This window comes from Polypterus senegalus, chromosome 12 (assembly GCF_016835505.1).
Source record: "Polypterus senegalus isolate Bchr_013 chromosome 12, ASM1683550v1, whole genome shotgun sequence".
NCBI lineage: Eukaryota > Metazoa > Chordata > Cladistia > Polypteriformes > Polypteridae > Polypterus > Polypterus senegalus.
In genome coordinates, this window is record NC_053165.1 from 50,860,132 (window position 1) to 50,875,995 (window position 15,864).

Below are 15,864 nucleotides of genomic sequence, written 5' to 3' on the forward strand. Positions count from 1 at the left end.
GTTAGTTTACTTTTATTGCACATTGCTAGTTTAATAAAGTCCCAAAAGACAGTTCTTAAACACTGTATTTTAGGTAGCCCTTTAGATTTGTTATTTCAAGGTGCAAAATAAGTACTTAGTTCCATATATTATAACACTAACTTGTTTTAATTTTCCAAAGTTAAAATACTACACCCATCCCTCCAGCCATACATCGAATATCCAACTTATTTAACCAAGTGTAGGGTCATGGTGGTCAGGGTCCACCCCAGTGGCATTAGGAGCAAGGGCAGGAACCAGCTTTCAATGGTTCACCAACAAAAGCGCGATAGACATATGCGCCCCGACAAAACCGTCACGGACAAATGCGCGCCGACAAAATCGCGAGAGAGGCTAAGAGTGTGGGACGTCCTTGCTGCTCTTCCTACATATGCAGGGTGTGATCTTAAGGCCTATCTGCGTGCCGCGTCTCATAATATTGACTTCTAAAATAAACATTATTATATATGCTTTAAACTAGTAAACTTTCGCGATTTTGTCGGCGCGTTTTTAATCTCTGCTATTTTGTCGGCGCGCATATGTCTATCGCGCAAATGTCGGGTCACAGCTTTCAATATGACAGTAAAGAAATTGAAGAGTCACAGAGTGCTACAGTATTATGATGCTCCGTAGTTAAAGTGGAAAACAGAAGAGGTGGTACACCACCTCCGGCTTCTTCAGCTAAAAGTTGGACAGGAAGGGGGTATTTGGTCATATGTTAACCAGGAGACCATGGAAGTGGGTGGGTGCCCCCCTCACTACAATTCCCAGGAGATAGCTGCTGGTTACTACATATGGCATTACAGTACTGAGAGGTTGTAAGACATGCCGGTACGGAGTACTGAAAGAAATCAAGTGACTCCAAAGAGTACAAAAACAAGTAGAAGTTCTTGTACTGAATAATGGTGAGTAACGGCTGACTTCAAACATGTATGTAAGAAAAATTTTCAATAGTCTGAACAGCAAGATGGAAAAGTGCCGGTATGCTGTTCTGGTGAGCACCATTCTACTTCAAGTACTGATGATGTTCATAAAAAGGAAAAAAAAAATTCACAGTGGTTCACTTTGGTATAGCACACCTTTCCTTTGAGCACTTGGCTGCTATTAGCAGGGTCTGAGAATTTTATATCCTTAGCAATATATTTAACATAGCTGCAGGAAAAAAAAATGAATACATGTATTGATTTTCTGAACTTGCTGATTCAAACACGTGGTGCAGGATGAGAGCCATCCCTGGGTGGGTGCCCAGTCATACCTACGTCCTATCAAATAGCCCATCTTGCATCTCTTCAGGAGGTAACCAGAGTACAGTGAGAAACCATCCATGCAGACATGGTGGCGACGATGAGCAAACGCTACACAAACCGTCACCGGATTGTATTTGAACCAAGGACTCTGGAGCTATGAGATAGCAGTGCTGACTACTAAGCCATCATGATGTCTACTATAAAAATATATTATTGGAACAACAAAATCATACTGCAAAGTAACTAAGAGTAATACAATGGAGTGATGAGATGATAAAATATAAAGAAGGTTTAACATGATGAAACTTTGTAAGAAACGCTAACCCCTATGATCCCATTCCTTTAAACCACAATATTCTGCTTCATTCCTAAACTGTAAATACCCCAAAAAAGCTTTTTTTTATAGTCTACAAAAAAGGAGTAAAAATACTCATTAAAAATACTGCCTTATTTTATAAGATTATCATATCTAAGTACAGAATGCAAAATATATATAGTGTACAGTATGTATAAATATTTTAAAAGACAAATATATACTCAACAATGTAAACCTGGTCCTAAAGTTCTAACATTAGTAAATTGAATTTGCACCACTCGTCTTCGGTCCTCTCACAGAGAGTGCTCACATCATAGTCTCTACAATGGTGTGGGTTGGCTTTATCAAACCATTGTTCCCATTTGGATCCATGCGCGAGAGGGGTTCTTTCTCCTTGATGCTGTTTTGCAGGTGGAGCTCAGCAGGACATGAACTTGCCCCTACAACTGGGGCTGCAACAGCTTTAATCCGCTGAAGGAAGCAAAAAAAAGAATTCCAATAAAGCAACGAATCTACTATAAAGATTACCTATTTGTGCATGAATTAAAGCAAGAGAACATTTACAATTCAACTGCGTACATGAGTTATTAAAGATGAAAACTAATGCATTTCGTTTTTAGGGGTAATTATTGACTCTGGCCTAAATTTTAAATCACACATTAATCAGATTACCAAGACAGCATTTTTTCACTTAAGAAATATAACAAAAGTTAGACCTCTTATAACATTGCCAGATGCTGAGAAATTAGTTCACGGTTTTGTTTTCAGTCAACAAGATTACTGTAACTCACTCTTCTCAAGACCACCGAAAAAAGACAACAATCAGATACAACAAGTGCAGAATGGGGCTTCTAGAATCTTAAGAAAAAGAAATCTTAGAATCTTAAGGAAAAGCAAATCCGAGCACATCACGCCAGTTCTGATGTCACTACATTGGTTACCTGTGTCATTTAAAATTGACTTTAAAATGCTGCTTATGGCTTACAAAGCCTTAAATAATTTCGCTCCGTCCTATATCTCTGAATGTCTTACACCTTACACTCCAAATCGTAACCTTAGATCTTCAAATGAGTGTCTACTTAGAATTTCAAGAGCTAAACCTAAAATCTGGAATAGCTTACCAAGCGGTGCAGACTGCCGGCGGAGCGAGGAGAGCGAGTACGCAGGGGCTGGCAGGACACTGACTGATGAGTGCCCTGGGTCCTAGCGCCCTGCGCTCAAAGCCCGCGGCAGTCTCCTGTCGCTCTGCAGGGACGCAGACGGGGCTGGATTTGAGCTGTCACCATGCTCAGACCCATTCTTTATATGTATTTAATTATCATTATCATTCATGGTCCGAAATCCATACCAACCCTTACTTTCCCTGCTGTTCTTTTTCCGGTTTTCTGTGGTTTTGAGCTGTGCCACAACTGCCTGATCAAAGCACCGTGATGTCCCTACATTGATGGATTAAAGGCGAGAAGTCCATGACCGTCATCATCAAGTTCTTCCATGTGAACCCTAAATACAATGAGGACTGATTGAGGTCATTTATGTTAGGTAGAATGCCCAGAGGGTGCTGGGTGGTCTTGTGGCCTCAGAACCCCTGCAGATTTTGTTTTTTCTCCATCCGTTTGGATTTTTTTTTTTTGTTTTTTTCTGTCCTCCCTCCTGTCCTTACTTTTATTCTGTGTTAATTAGTATTGCCTAATTTTATTTCTTATATATTTTGTCTTTTTTCTCTTTCTTTATCCTGTAAAGCACTTTAAGCTACATCATTTGTATGAAAATGAGCTTGTGGTATCCGGCCAGGGCTGGAGCCCGACCAGGAGGACCGGAGGAGGGCTTGTGCCTCCTCCAGACTGCGAGGGGGCGTCCGCCCTGGTTATGTTGGGGGTTATGTTAGGGGCCTCGGGTAAAGGGCTTGGAAGCCCAGCCCTGTAGGGACCCGTGGCCACCGCCAGGCGGCGCCCCGGTGCCTGAATATCCCTGGATATGCTGGGGGGAAGACGACAGGGGACACCCGGACGGCTTCCGGGTGCGCAGCCAGCACTTCCGCCACACTGGGGTGTGTCTGCAGAGGAGTGCTGGGAAGCAGCTGGAGCCCATCCGGGTTCCTATTTAAGGAGCCGCCTCCCTTTGGTCGATAGCGGAAGTCGAGTGGAAGAGAGACCGAGCTGGAGAGAGGACTGGAGGCGGCCAGGAGAGAGAGGCATTGAGACTGCGAGGCCTGGACATTGGGGGAACTGTACAAGAGGCACTGGGGTTTGTGGTGCACGTGTCTTGTAAATATTGTAAATAAAGGGTGTGTGGTGGAGCCAATGATGTCCGTCTGTGTGTGTGTCCAGGTTCAAGTCCACAAGCTATATAAATAAATGTTTTTGTAGTTAGTACAAAGAGCATTATGGGGTATTGGGGGGCAATATCTGTTAGACCTCAAACAACCTGCAGGCTATTGAACTTACTTGAGGTATATGAGGAGACGCTGACACAAATGAACAAAGCAGCTACCACAGTTAAATTTTGCAGAATTAAAGCTCTCTTGGTTCTTGTACACTAGCCCTCCAGTTCAACATGACATGAAAACCCCCCGTCTGAGCTTTGGAATTTGGGTTAATGCAGGTCAGTGATATGAAAAACAGGATGTGTTCTCTCAGTTTAGATTACAAGGCCGGCAAAGCCACAAGGTGAAAATACTGTATGTAAACTACAATGACTGAGTTCTGTCTGCAGATTGCCCCACACCTTCATTTTCCAAGAATTACTTAATAATTGCTAATAACATGTGGTGCAAAGACCTACAGGCAGTAAGTGAAAAACAAACGGTGAATGTTTATTTTAGAACATAGTTTATGAACTGTGTCATGTGCACATATTTTGTAATGTGTGTACACTATGCGTCTCTCGTTATAATAGCCATGTGATGGTGCCACATGGCAAACAGATGTTGATTAAGAGATCACAGGAGGGACCTACTTTTTAGTATTCGTGGGCCTATATTGCACAGAGTGTTAGAGAGGCTATAGAGGGTTTGCATTACCCTTTAAGTAATAGGTATGGTCCAGGACTGCAGGATCACCTAGGACTGGTAGAGTTGGTCCCAGGTGTTCCAGGGGTCACCTTTAACTCTGAAAGTAATCTGAAGTTTTGATCCCTGGTCAGAACTTAAGCACCTTCCCATCAATGCTATAGACAAAAGCTTGACTGGCCAGAGAATTGAAGAGAAAGGTAAGGAAGATGAGCGAGAGAAAGCATTTTGGTTTCTGTAGAGATATGGGAGACAGATCAGCCACCACTGCTAATGAACAGACAACTGGCCTGTTCACAGACACCCAGACAGATGTCAGGTTAGTCGTCTTTTCTTGATTTTGATTCATTGTCATTCTTTGCACAGTGATTATCGTTCTCAATAACAACACATTTTTATATCTTTGGCCTCCTTGGCATTAAAAAAAAGATCCTGAAATCCATCCTTCTAACAATGAGTTGAATTGCCAGTCCAAGAGATTTTTGTCTCAATGTGAAGAGAATTTGAAAGTTTAAATCCTACCTCAATGAGCGGTCCATCTGACTGAAAAATCTTGATCACCACCACCACTGGGATGCATATCATTGAGGAGAGTGCCATGGTCCAACCAAGGCCAATTGCCCACTCCGGATATTCATATGTCTTGTTGTATCTCAACGGTGTATATTTGGCCAAGGAAAAGATAAAGCAACTCTTTTTGTGAAGAGAAGGAGACAAAGAAAATCACGTATTAAAGAAAGAGCTTATAACACTCGTAAGACTTACTGCCATCTTTGATAAAAATGAACATACAAAGCTTTATAAAACAAACAGCAAAGAAAATAATCTGTACTTTCGGGGGAAATATGGGCTTGTGTTCCATTACAACTAATCGCAACACATTTTCTAACATAAATAATATTTCTTAACATGCAAGTGTCAGACTGACTGCAGCCACTATCCCCAACACTTGGTGTATTCTCCCTTTTCCTACATATCTATCTATCTATAATGGCACAAATCCCTTTCCTACGATGTAGAACAAGGAGAATACACCAGGAGGGGTCTGGGACCACAAAATGTCTACATCTGGATGTTGATAGTTCTAAAGTTCACCTTTCAATTCAGTTCACACATTTTCAATCACGTCTACAGTAAATCCAGCCAGAGAGACCGAGATTTTTCTTTGGTCGTTCAGTCATTTCTTTATTCATTTTGAAGTGGGTTAAGAGTCTTTGCTATGCTGAGATGTCCACAATAATGCCAACCATATTATGTTTTTTTTTGTTATTCAATCACTTTGACACCTATTCTTTTACAAAAACATTAGAGCTACTTGTTCAGAAAATGTTTTTTAAATTGTTTTACAATTTTTGTGGGATAAAAACTTATCCACAAACCATGATGAGGGGAAAAATTTACTGTACTAGTATGGTATTTTTCCAGCATGTTATTTTAATGATAGACTAGTACAAAGATGTCATATTTTAGCTAGGGACTCAACTGTGTAGCTATATATTATATATTTATATTTTATCAAGTGTAGCTTAATTTTCAGTATCTTTTTGTTTTCTTAAATATTATTATTGTGTATATTATGTTATTTATTATATTTTCTTTCTTTTATTATAATTTCTTTTAAAGTCTCTTAAATTGTGCACTGAATTCTTTGTTCTCTCATGTGGGAATGAAAACCGCCATTAAACGATTTTACCATAAATGTGGAAAGATAGTGACCTCTAATAGTATTGTTGGCTGCAGAAATTCTGATACGAAAGTTTCATTTGGCTGGTGCCTGTTCCAGAGGTTGTGCTCAGTGCTTGCTGGGATAGACTTCAAATTCCCCAAGACCCTGCTATGGATTTAGAAAAGGGAATGGATGGAAGTTTAGACCACATTTATGTCAAGCGTTTGTTCTTTTTTCATTTTAGTTTTTTTGTGATGCAATGGGATAAACAGACCTTGATATATTCAACTTGCACATACAGCGAAATGAAAATCAAATACTTGTGCAACACAATAAACTTAAGAGCTTCCACTGAGCAAAGCATAGCAAAGGTGCTGATGAGCATTACACTAGCAGTATTCGAGTATTCACAGTCTTACTGTGGAGACTGATGGGATACTTGAGTTTCATTTAGACAATACAGTTAAGCTGATTTAATTATTTGACTTAAGGGTATTTCAAATTAGGTACAGTACAATAGATTAACACATTTGTGGACAAAGAAAAATAGTTTCAGCTTTATTTCAGTTAACTAAAAGGAATGATGAGCTATAATACAAAATTAATCACAAAGGAAAAAAAACTTTTAAAACATTGTGAGATAAATATTGTGATATCATAATCCAGTGTTTGTTGCAAATCCAAATTTTGTTGCCTGTTCCGCTTACTTAGATTGTCTTATTTTTTTTATGTACAGTATATTTGTTGTGAATCTCAGCTCTAAATAATTATTTTTGATTTGTATTCCAAGCTTTTGGTAAGGGTTTAGTAATAACTTATTCCATGCATGTCTTATTAGTGTTTCTGATTACAATTTCTTGCTAATCCTCTTAACCACAGTTTTTAGTTTGCATTTTGCCCTCTAGTGCTGGCTTCAGGCATCCAAGCAAGAAATGGCCCCAAGGGGTGGATGTTACTGTAGTGCGGCAACACAAATATGTAGCGATGCTTGAAACTTCAACTCCCAGCAGTCCCTGCAGTGGTTCTGATTGGTCATCTCCTGAAGGTGCAGGGGCTGTTGGGTACAAGGAGGCCGGTGCAACATTTAAAAGGGGGCTAGCATTATCAAAAAGAGGAGAAGTATTTTGTGTTTCGTGTCTGAAGTTTCCTGTCTGTCTACCTTCTGTTCTGATACCTTTGGATTCTTGTTTTGTCCTGGATCGTCTCCTGTTTTGCGTGTATGGACTGTCTGGTGTCTTCCTGCTACATGAGGACTGTCTGAGGATTTGTTGTCATCCTGCTAAGAAAGGAACGCTCCTGATCCCATTCATACACCATCATCTCATCAGGAAATACCGGTAGGACTGACCTTTACATTAATATATAGCGTGCTGATCATTGGACCATCTATTATCATTTCATTTCATTAGTTGCCATTTTCATGGACTTCATAATGTGTGATTATTGTTAGTGGTTTGTTACTGTTGAATTTATGTTTATTGTACATCACCGTAAGAGGGAAATGAGGTGGGATTGTTCTTTAAATTTATTATTGTTTAATACATTCTTTAATTTCTGTTTTATTACTGGTCACTTTTTTGTCTCTGCTTGTGAGTGTGTATGGATCAGGCCAAGGATGGCAGCGTGCCTGGAATCTCCACCAAAAAAATAAATAAATCACTGTCTCTTCAACGGTGTGAATCTTAGCGGCTCCGGACTGCTACAGATTTTTTTGGCAAGCCGGGTACACACTTCTGCTACACATATGTGCACATATGTCTCTCCGATAATTGTCTCTACAATCAGATATGTCAATAGCGCATCAGGTGGGAAGTACCTAAATGAATGTGCTGTTGTATACAAATAAGACCCCTGACCCACCCACACTCTTTGATTAGGTGTACAAAATGGGGGAGCATCCACCCACCCACCACTGCCTGTGGTCATCGTATACTTTTGAGCCAGCCCTGGGTGGATTGATTTCTTTGACTTACAGTTTTGGCCCTTTTTGTGAATTCTGATCAAATCTTTTTTTCTTTTCCTGGTCCCAGGTTTTCTGGTTTTTTTTTTCTGTTAGTTGTTGAGCTCACTGACTCTAGCTAGATATGGATGTTCATTTCAGAAGAATGAAAAATAAGACATTATTTGAAGTTGCTAGGACTGGTTTTTCCAAACTCAAATCAAACAGAACTCTTTCTGTCTAACAAGGCAAAGCTCTTAGTTGAGGGTATTGTTGATTACAAAATGGTGTAATTAGTTAGAATAAGAAGAAATGACTGGCCAGCTGGATCTGCTGTACTTCATCTGCTGTTAAAAAACACATTGCTTGAACTTTAACCTTATTCTGGAAACATTAATATAATTTTATTAAAAAGTTTAGACTTCAAAGTTCTCATTAGAAAAGGGAAATTAATATTGTGACATAGCATGACTTGTGATACAAACAATGTTTCAAAATCTGAATTGCAGCATTTTCTGAGTAGCATGACTCGATTTTATGGAAATGGACAAAGATTTTTTTTTTTTGTGCAAATCTGTGGGTGAGCGTATATATGTATGTGTGCGCACTCTGTGATGGACTGGCATCCTGTCCAAGATTGGTCCTGCCTAGGGCCCTATGCTTGCCGCGATAGGCTCCAGCTTCCCCGCAACCCTGCAATGGATAAGCGAGTTTCAAAAATGGATGGATGGAAGGTAAAACACATTTTCATCCATCAGATAACAGCAGTGACAGCAGCAGTAACCTGTTACCATTCAATGTATTTGTATGTGCTGGTGACACCAATGCATAGACTATCAAAAAAGCTTCTTTGTGTGCCTCTAATTTAAAGATGGGAACTTCTATATAGCACTACTGGATGTGTCGGGTGGGAGGCAACTCCAGCAGTCAATGAAGGTCTGCAGCATCGTGACTGCATATGTATGAGGTTCCTTAGCATAGAACCATATATAGTTGTTTCAGGGTGGTAACAGGGTGCAGTTGTGATGTGTTCACAAATGCACATTTACAAGATGATTGTGATTTACAAATGACAAACTAGCATATATACTTGTGTACAAGATGGGTCTTGAAACTCAAAAAATTGATCATAAAATCAGACCCCAACTTATACGCCCATACAAAAATCCATCCATCCATCCATTTTCTAACCTGCTGAATCCAAAGACAGGGTCACGGGGGTCTGCTGGAGCCAATCCCAGCCAACACAGGGCACAAGGCAGGAACCAATCCTGGGCAGGGTGCCAACCCACCGCAGCCATTCAAAAATACGACACTTAATTTTTTTGTTTTTACATCTTCTTGCCTCCTCCAATCTCGCTTCAGTTTCTCAGACATGTCAAATTTTGTTGCAGCAACACAGTTACTAATTTCTTTTGCCACTTCAACGCCTTTTAATTTAAAAGCAGCTTCATATTTTTTTCTGATTGAACGCTCCATCATAGATAAGGGATGCTCTTACGATAAAAGTGTATGAAGGTATGAGATACAAAAAACACAAAACTGTGCAAATTTCTCTTTGGAATAGTTCGGGAATTACTGCGTGGTCATATAGGCACAATACATAGAAAAAAAAAAGGCAGTGTGCTCCATGGTTACTCTCTCAGGAGGGCGTTAGCAGATTATAATCTCTTGGATATCCTAAAATTTTTCCGCATTCAGTTTATATGGCTGAGATTATAAAATACTGGAAATTATACGGTAAAATCAAGCTACAACTTGTGTGCAGAACTTAAACGAGAGTATATACGGTACATACAAACGTATGCAAACATGGTTTTAGAAATTTTGGATTTTTTTTTTCCACGTTATATGCAGAATTTCACACTCAGATCCATGCAATGTTTTATAAATGACATCCAAGGTATCTGAAGTCCACATATGAATAAAATAAGAATTATAAATGGATGAATTTTATACTATAAAACAGATTGAACAGCATTCCACTGTGTTTTGAAGAAAAGGGCACGGGATTCAAAATGCATCTGCCTGGCTGTTTGTAACTTCTACAGTTTTTGTGCAAGTATTTAAACCATTATTCATATTTAATACCCACATGGTGTAGAATTTAATTAAGCAGCCATTTATTTTTGTAATATCCTTACAATAAAATCAGCAGTACTAACTAGAGTTACTTACCACACATAAGACTGGGGTGATTACCGACCAGCTCCATTTCATCCAGGGATTTGGTCTATAGCCAATCATATCTTCAATTGCATCATAGAAATTATCAGCGCCTTTTTGAGGAAAGCAAAGAAAAGAAGAGAAAAATATTATTCAAAAAATAATTATACTAGTGTTACTCTATTAATAACTATTTTTAATTGACTATCATACTATCTGGGGGTTGCCAACCAGGATCCCAAGCTGATTTGTTGTGTGGTGGGTGCAGGAAAATGCTGTATCAGTGCACGCTCCCCGACCTGACCTGACCTGACCTAACATGCCATATTATTGTACAATTAGCCACGGTACCTGTCAAAGACAGATAATATCTCTCTATTATAATAAAAAAACTGGGATGAGATGTGACTTTTTTAGAGAGATACTGTCACATCCTGCGAGACGAGACTGTACCAAGAAATTTAACCACGCCCAGTGCCAGAAATAAAAGACAAAGAGTAGATGACAAAAGTAGAAAGAATTCAAAAATGTTGGCGCGATTAGAGACTAGAGATAATGAAAGTCCTAAATTCCGAAAGTCTCAAAAAAATGATAGCATAAAGATCGCATTAGCACAAACAAATGGAAATTATTACTCTATTAGAGTAATAATTAGAGATCGAATATATTATTTGGATTTAAACTTTAAGTCGTAGACTTGTAGATCGTCTAATTTGTGTTGCCATCAGGGAAAAGTATTGTTTCTTCCCAATGAAGAGGCGTATCCATGAGAATGAAAACATTTGTTGTTTGGTGAACGTGAAATCCACATACACGAGCATGAGAGAGGCGAAGTGGCTGGCATGTAGTGCTGGCCGGTGTTTGGGCGATGGGGGGTTGGTTGGTGAGCGAAGCCCCCTAGTAAAATAAGAAAATATTGACCAACTAAACATGATTTCAAAAATCAAAAACAAAAATAGAAACTCGTTCTGCTAAACTCAGAGCTTTCATGTAAACGGTGAGCTTAAACTATATGATTACATTGTTATTAATTTGGTCCTCTAAGTAGTGCCTTTGCTTGTCTCATGGTTTTGAACTTTGCTTTGTCTTATGCTTGGTATTTATGTCAGTTCAACCATCTTATTGTTTTCTTGCCAAGTTCACAGCAAGGCCTTCTTTCATATTCTGCTTATTCCTTCTAAATTTTTGTTTGTTTTTTTTTGGTTTGTTTTAACAAAATCAATGGACTGATCTTTGTACAATCATATCTTTGTCTCTTCTCCCCAAAAGTTTCCAATCTGTCTTTAAACAACTTCACTAGTTGGCGTAAGCCAGCATAACAAAAATGAATAAAAGAGTTAGAGCTCAAAAGGGCGTGAAATGCCAGTGTAACTCACAGTGATCTGATACAAGTAAGCAGTCTTGATCTTTATCTTAAAAGGTTACATGTGGGCACACCGCAACAAAACTGACAAGTGTTCTAATCTGCAAAAACCACTACAGATAACCAAGGTCAATGCACCAGAGCTCAATACCATCTGATATACTCGCTGCCTCAGGTCAGTTCACCACAGCTCAGTGCCCCTGCTTCAATTTTTAAGTCTGATAACCGCAGTCCTGGGCTGCATTGCTGTGATATGCTTTGTGTAAAGGAGCATGCCAGTGTCTGCATGGGACAAGCAATATGTAAAACAGTTTCATGTCTCTGTTTTAACCTCCTTTCACAAAAAAACATGTAAAAAGCATTAATTGTTTGGCTTGAAAAATTACACTTTTATTAAATCTCATCTTCCTACTATAAAATGACCTAAACACCAAAAATACAAAGGCTGAAGTATAATAATAATAATCATCATACCAGATATCATCAGTAGCTACTGTTTCCCATCTGTTTGAACAAGAAAACTACTTAGGTGTACAGTCATTTACCCAACATTGTTCAGCATAATAGTTAGTTTCTACAGTAGTTTTTTTTGATCACGGTCATCATCGAGAAATAACTTCAAGTAAGTACATAACTAGATCTTGGCTCTCAACATTCACTTTTATTCCTGGCTGCCCCACAACATCAAAGTGAGGTAGTGCTGGTTTATTTGAAGCAGGGTCAACATAAACTCAAACGTGAGCGTCACTTTCAAATTTATCAGAATTGCTTTCGGTTTCACTGTCCATTTCGATTTTATTTTGTCATCAATGCTGATGAGAGGCTCCTCAACATCACTGCTCATATCACTGTCAAGAGAATGTAACACCATGGCTGCTAAAAAACTTTTTCTACGAGATGCCATTATGAGGCTTGGAGAAGAAGCATGTACACCGTTGACCAGGTTATGCTCAGGTTGTGCTTACGTAACACACGTCTAATACCATTGTCCAAGTAATTCTCAGGTCTAACGCTTACACGAGACACATCTATAGAGTTGCCCGAGTAACACCAGAGACTAACACTTTTATCTCTGGTTTCACAGCCAGTGTGACACTCGGGTCTAATGCTAAGGAGGTTAAATGATTTCTCTTTTACCACTTTCTGGGCCAGTATTGACAGACGTCGATATACTGTAAAATTTAAAGCAGCATTTCCCAGTGGGCCATGATGGCATTGCAGGTGGGCCACAGCCAATCCCAGAAAGAAATGCCCACCCAATCCAATCATACTCATTTCATAGCGGCAGCATTGTAGGTAGGTCTCGGCCAATCCTGGATGACCTCCCCAACCCTCACTCTGACAAATCTGCCCAGTTCATCTAGGAGAAAAAGCACTGATGATCGCACTTGAGTCATCTGCTGCTATAATACTTTTGTGTGGGACCTCCCCTACTGCTTTGATGATTGCCCTTGTTTCACCAAGAGTGACCACGACACTTTCCCAGCTTAGACCATGATGAGGGCAAACACATTGGCATGTGAAAAACTGGGTCGTGACACCACAAAGGTTGGGGAACACTGGTGTAGTGAATGGGTGTTAAGAAAAGACACCATTAGTGATGAATCCCACAGAGTTTGCTTCACTGTGAGTTTGGCAAAATCACAGAAATGTTCAGGAACTTCACTGAACTGTACAAATTGCAGTTATTGGAGAAGAAGGAATCAAACTTGTTTTGAATGGATTATAATAGTGTAATGGTCTTTTAAGTGTCCCTGAAGGTTACAGAAATGTCTGTCTACTATGCTGGACTGAGTATTGTGGCCAAAAATGTGATTTGAGCTGTGAGCTGAGCTGAGCTGCCTCAAACAACCAAAAAACTTGGACAAAACAAAATACAACAAATGGCCACAAACTACAAGTAACAATAATTAAATAAAATATAGATTGTTGCACTCAAAGAATTCAATTTTGGTGCACACATTGGCCTTGCAGAGTAGCAGCAGTTTGAAGTTACTCCAGAATGTCTTTTTTGTTTCAAATATATCTGTGCAGAAGCTTCACACTTTTTTTCTCCATTAAGAAGAAAGTCATACCTTATAAACCATAAGAAATGTTTTGCTATTTGTATTATCTCACAGGGTCTCTTGTGTTTTCTAACAAGGAGTGGACTCCTTTAATGCTTGTTTTGAGATTAAAGCTGGGCACATGGCTAATTATACATGCAAATTAGCCATGTGGTGCTGCACTCAAGGATTAGTGTTATATATTCGGTGGCAGTACTCACTACGGTCAGCTAATGAAACCCTTAAAACGAAAATTGTGCAAGTTTTTTATTTTAATTCGACTAGAGTACTGATTGGGTCATGACATCATGCATGCTTGAAACTGATCAGAAAGGATCTTATAGTAGGATTGCATGAAAGTTCTGAACATAGATGCTACAGCTCTGTGATGTCACACTGGCCTCAAAAAAACAGCACAGGGAGCTGGGAAAAAATATTCACCTAAGCTGGCCACACACCAAAATTTCTAGAAAAATATTTGTTGAACAAGATTTCTAGAGAACGCAGCATATTCGATGTGAATTTCACCAATCAACACTAGTCACCATCTTGAAGTAGAAGGCTAGTTAGTGAGAATAGATGCTTAGCATGTATTGTTTGGTTTTATCAACTAGATGGCAGCAAAAAGAAAATGCAAGATAAACTGAAGTACTTTTGTGTCAATCATTCATTGTTAATATACCACAGGATCAAATACCGACAGACATTCTCATCAAAAATATATATACAATATATCTCTGTAGGTATTGTTTGTGATGAGGAATCTGCTTTGTCAGATGAGGATTTTGGGCTGTGAGAAGAAGGTGACAATGATAGTGCTGCTGAAATATTCCAAAGGGTGAGTAAAAGTGATCTTCCCATACAAATTCCAGCAAATGTTGTCTGGGAAGGCTATCTAGACACTGACCCCTGGAAGCTCTCTTGGTTGCCAGATTTAAAAAAAAAATACATGGGATCCTGGTGAATACTACTGATTGCCGCAGCACTGATTAGATTTTTTTTTTCTGGAGAATGCTTTTGAACTGACAAGTGTGAAAATTAACAGATATGCCGAAAACTTTTTTATTCTTCCCGTTTTATCATTTTAGAGACACTTGTGAGAACAAAAACAAAAAACACAATCTGGACTGCGTAGTCTGTAGCAACAGACAGAAAGTAAAGTGTCAGCAGTGCAGCAGGTATGGTAGACAGTGCGACTTCCCAATGCGAGTAATTACAGTAGGTCCTTTGAAAACACTTCAGAATTGTCAGGTACAGAGTGTTCATACATTTGGTAGTTGCATGTTAAGCAATTTGATCAATTTCAGTCTTTGCAAGGAAAATTCAGTCTCCAGTGATAATGGGGAAAAATTTGGCCTCAAAATAGTTTATATGACGATGGTTAACTTTAATTTTTAAAGTCTGGCTCAATAGCTCAAGGACATTTTTTTTTTCAAATGATAATTTTATTGTGCAGATTTTTATTGTATTTATTTTCTGTTTATTTACCCAGCTGCCAGAATCTTAACTAGAAAAAGAAAATCTGAGCACATCCCTCCAGTTTTAATGTCATTACATTGGTTATCCGTGCCATTCAGAACTGACTTTAAAATATTGCCAATGGTTTACAAAGTCTTAAATAATCTCGTTCTGTCCTATATTTTGAAATGCCTGTCACCTTACACTCTAAGTTGTAACCTTAGATCTTCAGATGAGTGTCTGCTTATAATTCCAAAAGTTAAACTTAAAAGAAGTGGTGAGGCAGCCTTCTGCTGTTATGCACTTAAAATCTGGGGTAGTTTACCGATAGACATTCATCTGGCTAATATGGTGGAGCACTTTAAAAAAAACTGCTAAACTCATTACTTTAACATGGCTTTGTCATAGCTTCATTTTAGTGTATCCCTTTTAAGCTATATGTGGCATTGAAATATCATTTTCATCAAGTATCCATAATCCATACTAATCCCTACTATTGTCTGCTGTTCTTTTTCCGGTTTTCTGAGGTGACATTCTGTGCCCCGACCACCTGATTAAGGAAGGCATCATGCAGTCCCTACATTGATGGATTGAAGGCCAGATGTCCACATGACCATCATCATCAAATTCTTTCATGTA

The 15,864-nt window shown here is 39.0% G+C and overlaps 1 protein-coding gene across 1 annotated transcript in view; it reads right to left on the bottom strand.

The window, feature by feature from the left end:
• Positions 1-495: 495 nt before the first annotated feature.
• Positions 496-15,864, bottom strand: part of slc6a6b (solute carrier family 6 member 6b) — a 117,072-nt gene continuing 101,703 nt past the window's right edge. The window contains exons 12-14 of the mRNA XM_039771135.1: positions 10,372-10,472; positions 5,111-5,281; positions 496-2,052 (exon numbers count right to left, since the gene is read on the bottom strand). Coding sequence (XP_039627069.1) covers positions 1,888-2,052; positions 5,111-5,281; positions 10,372-10,472 — 437 coding nt within the window. The 3' untranslated portion in view covers positions 496-1,887. The remainder of the gene's footprint in view (positions 2,053-5,110; positions 5,282-10,371; positions 10,473-15,864) is intronic.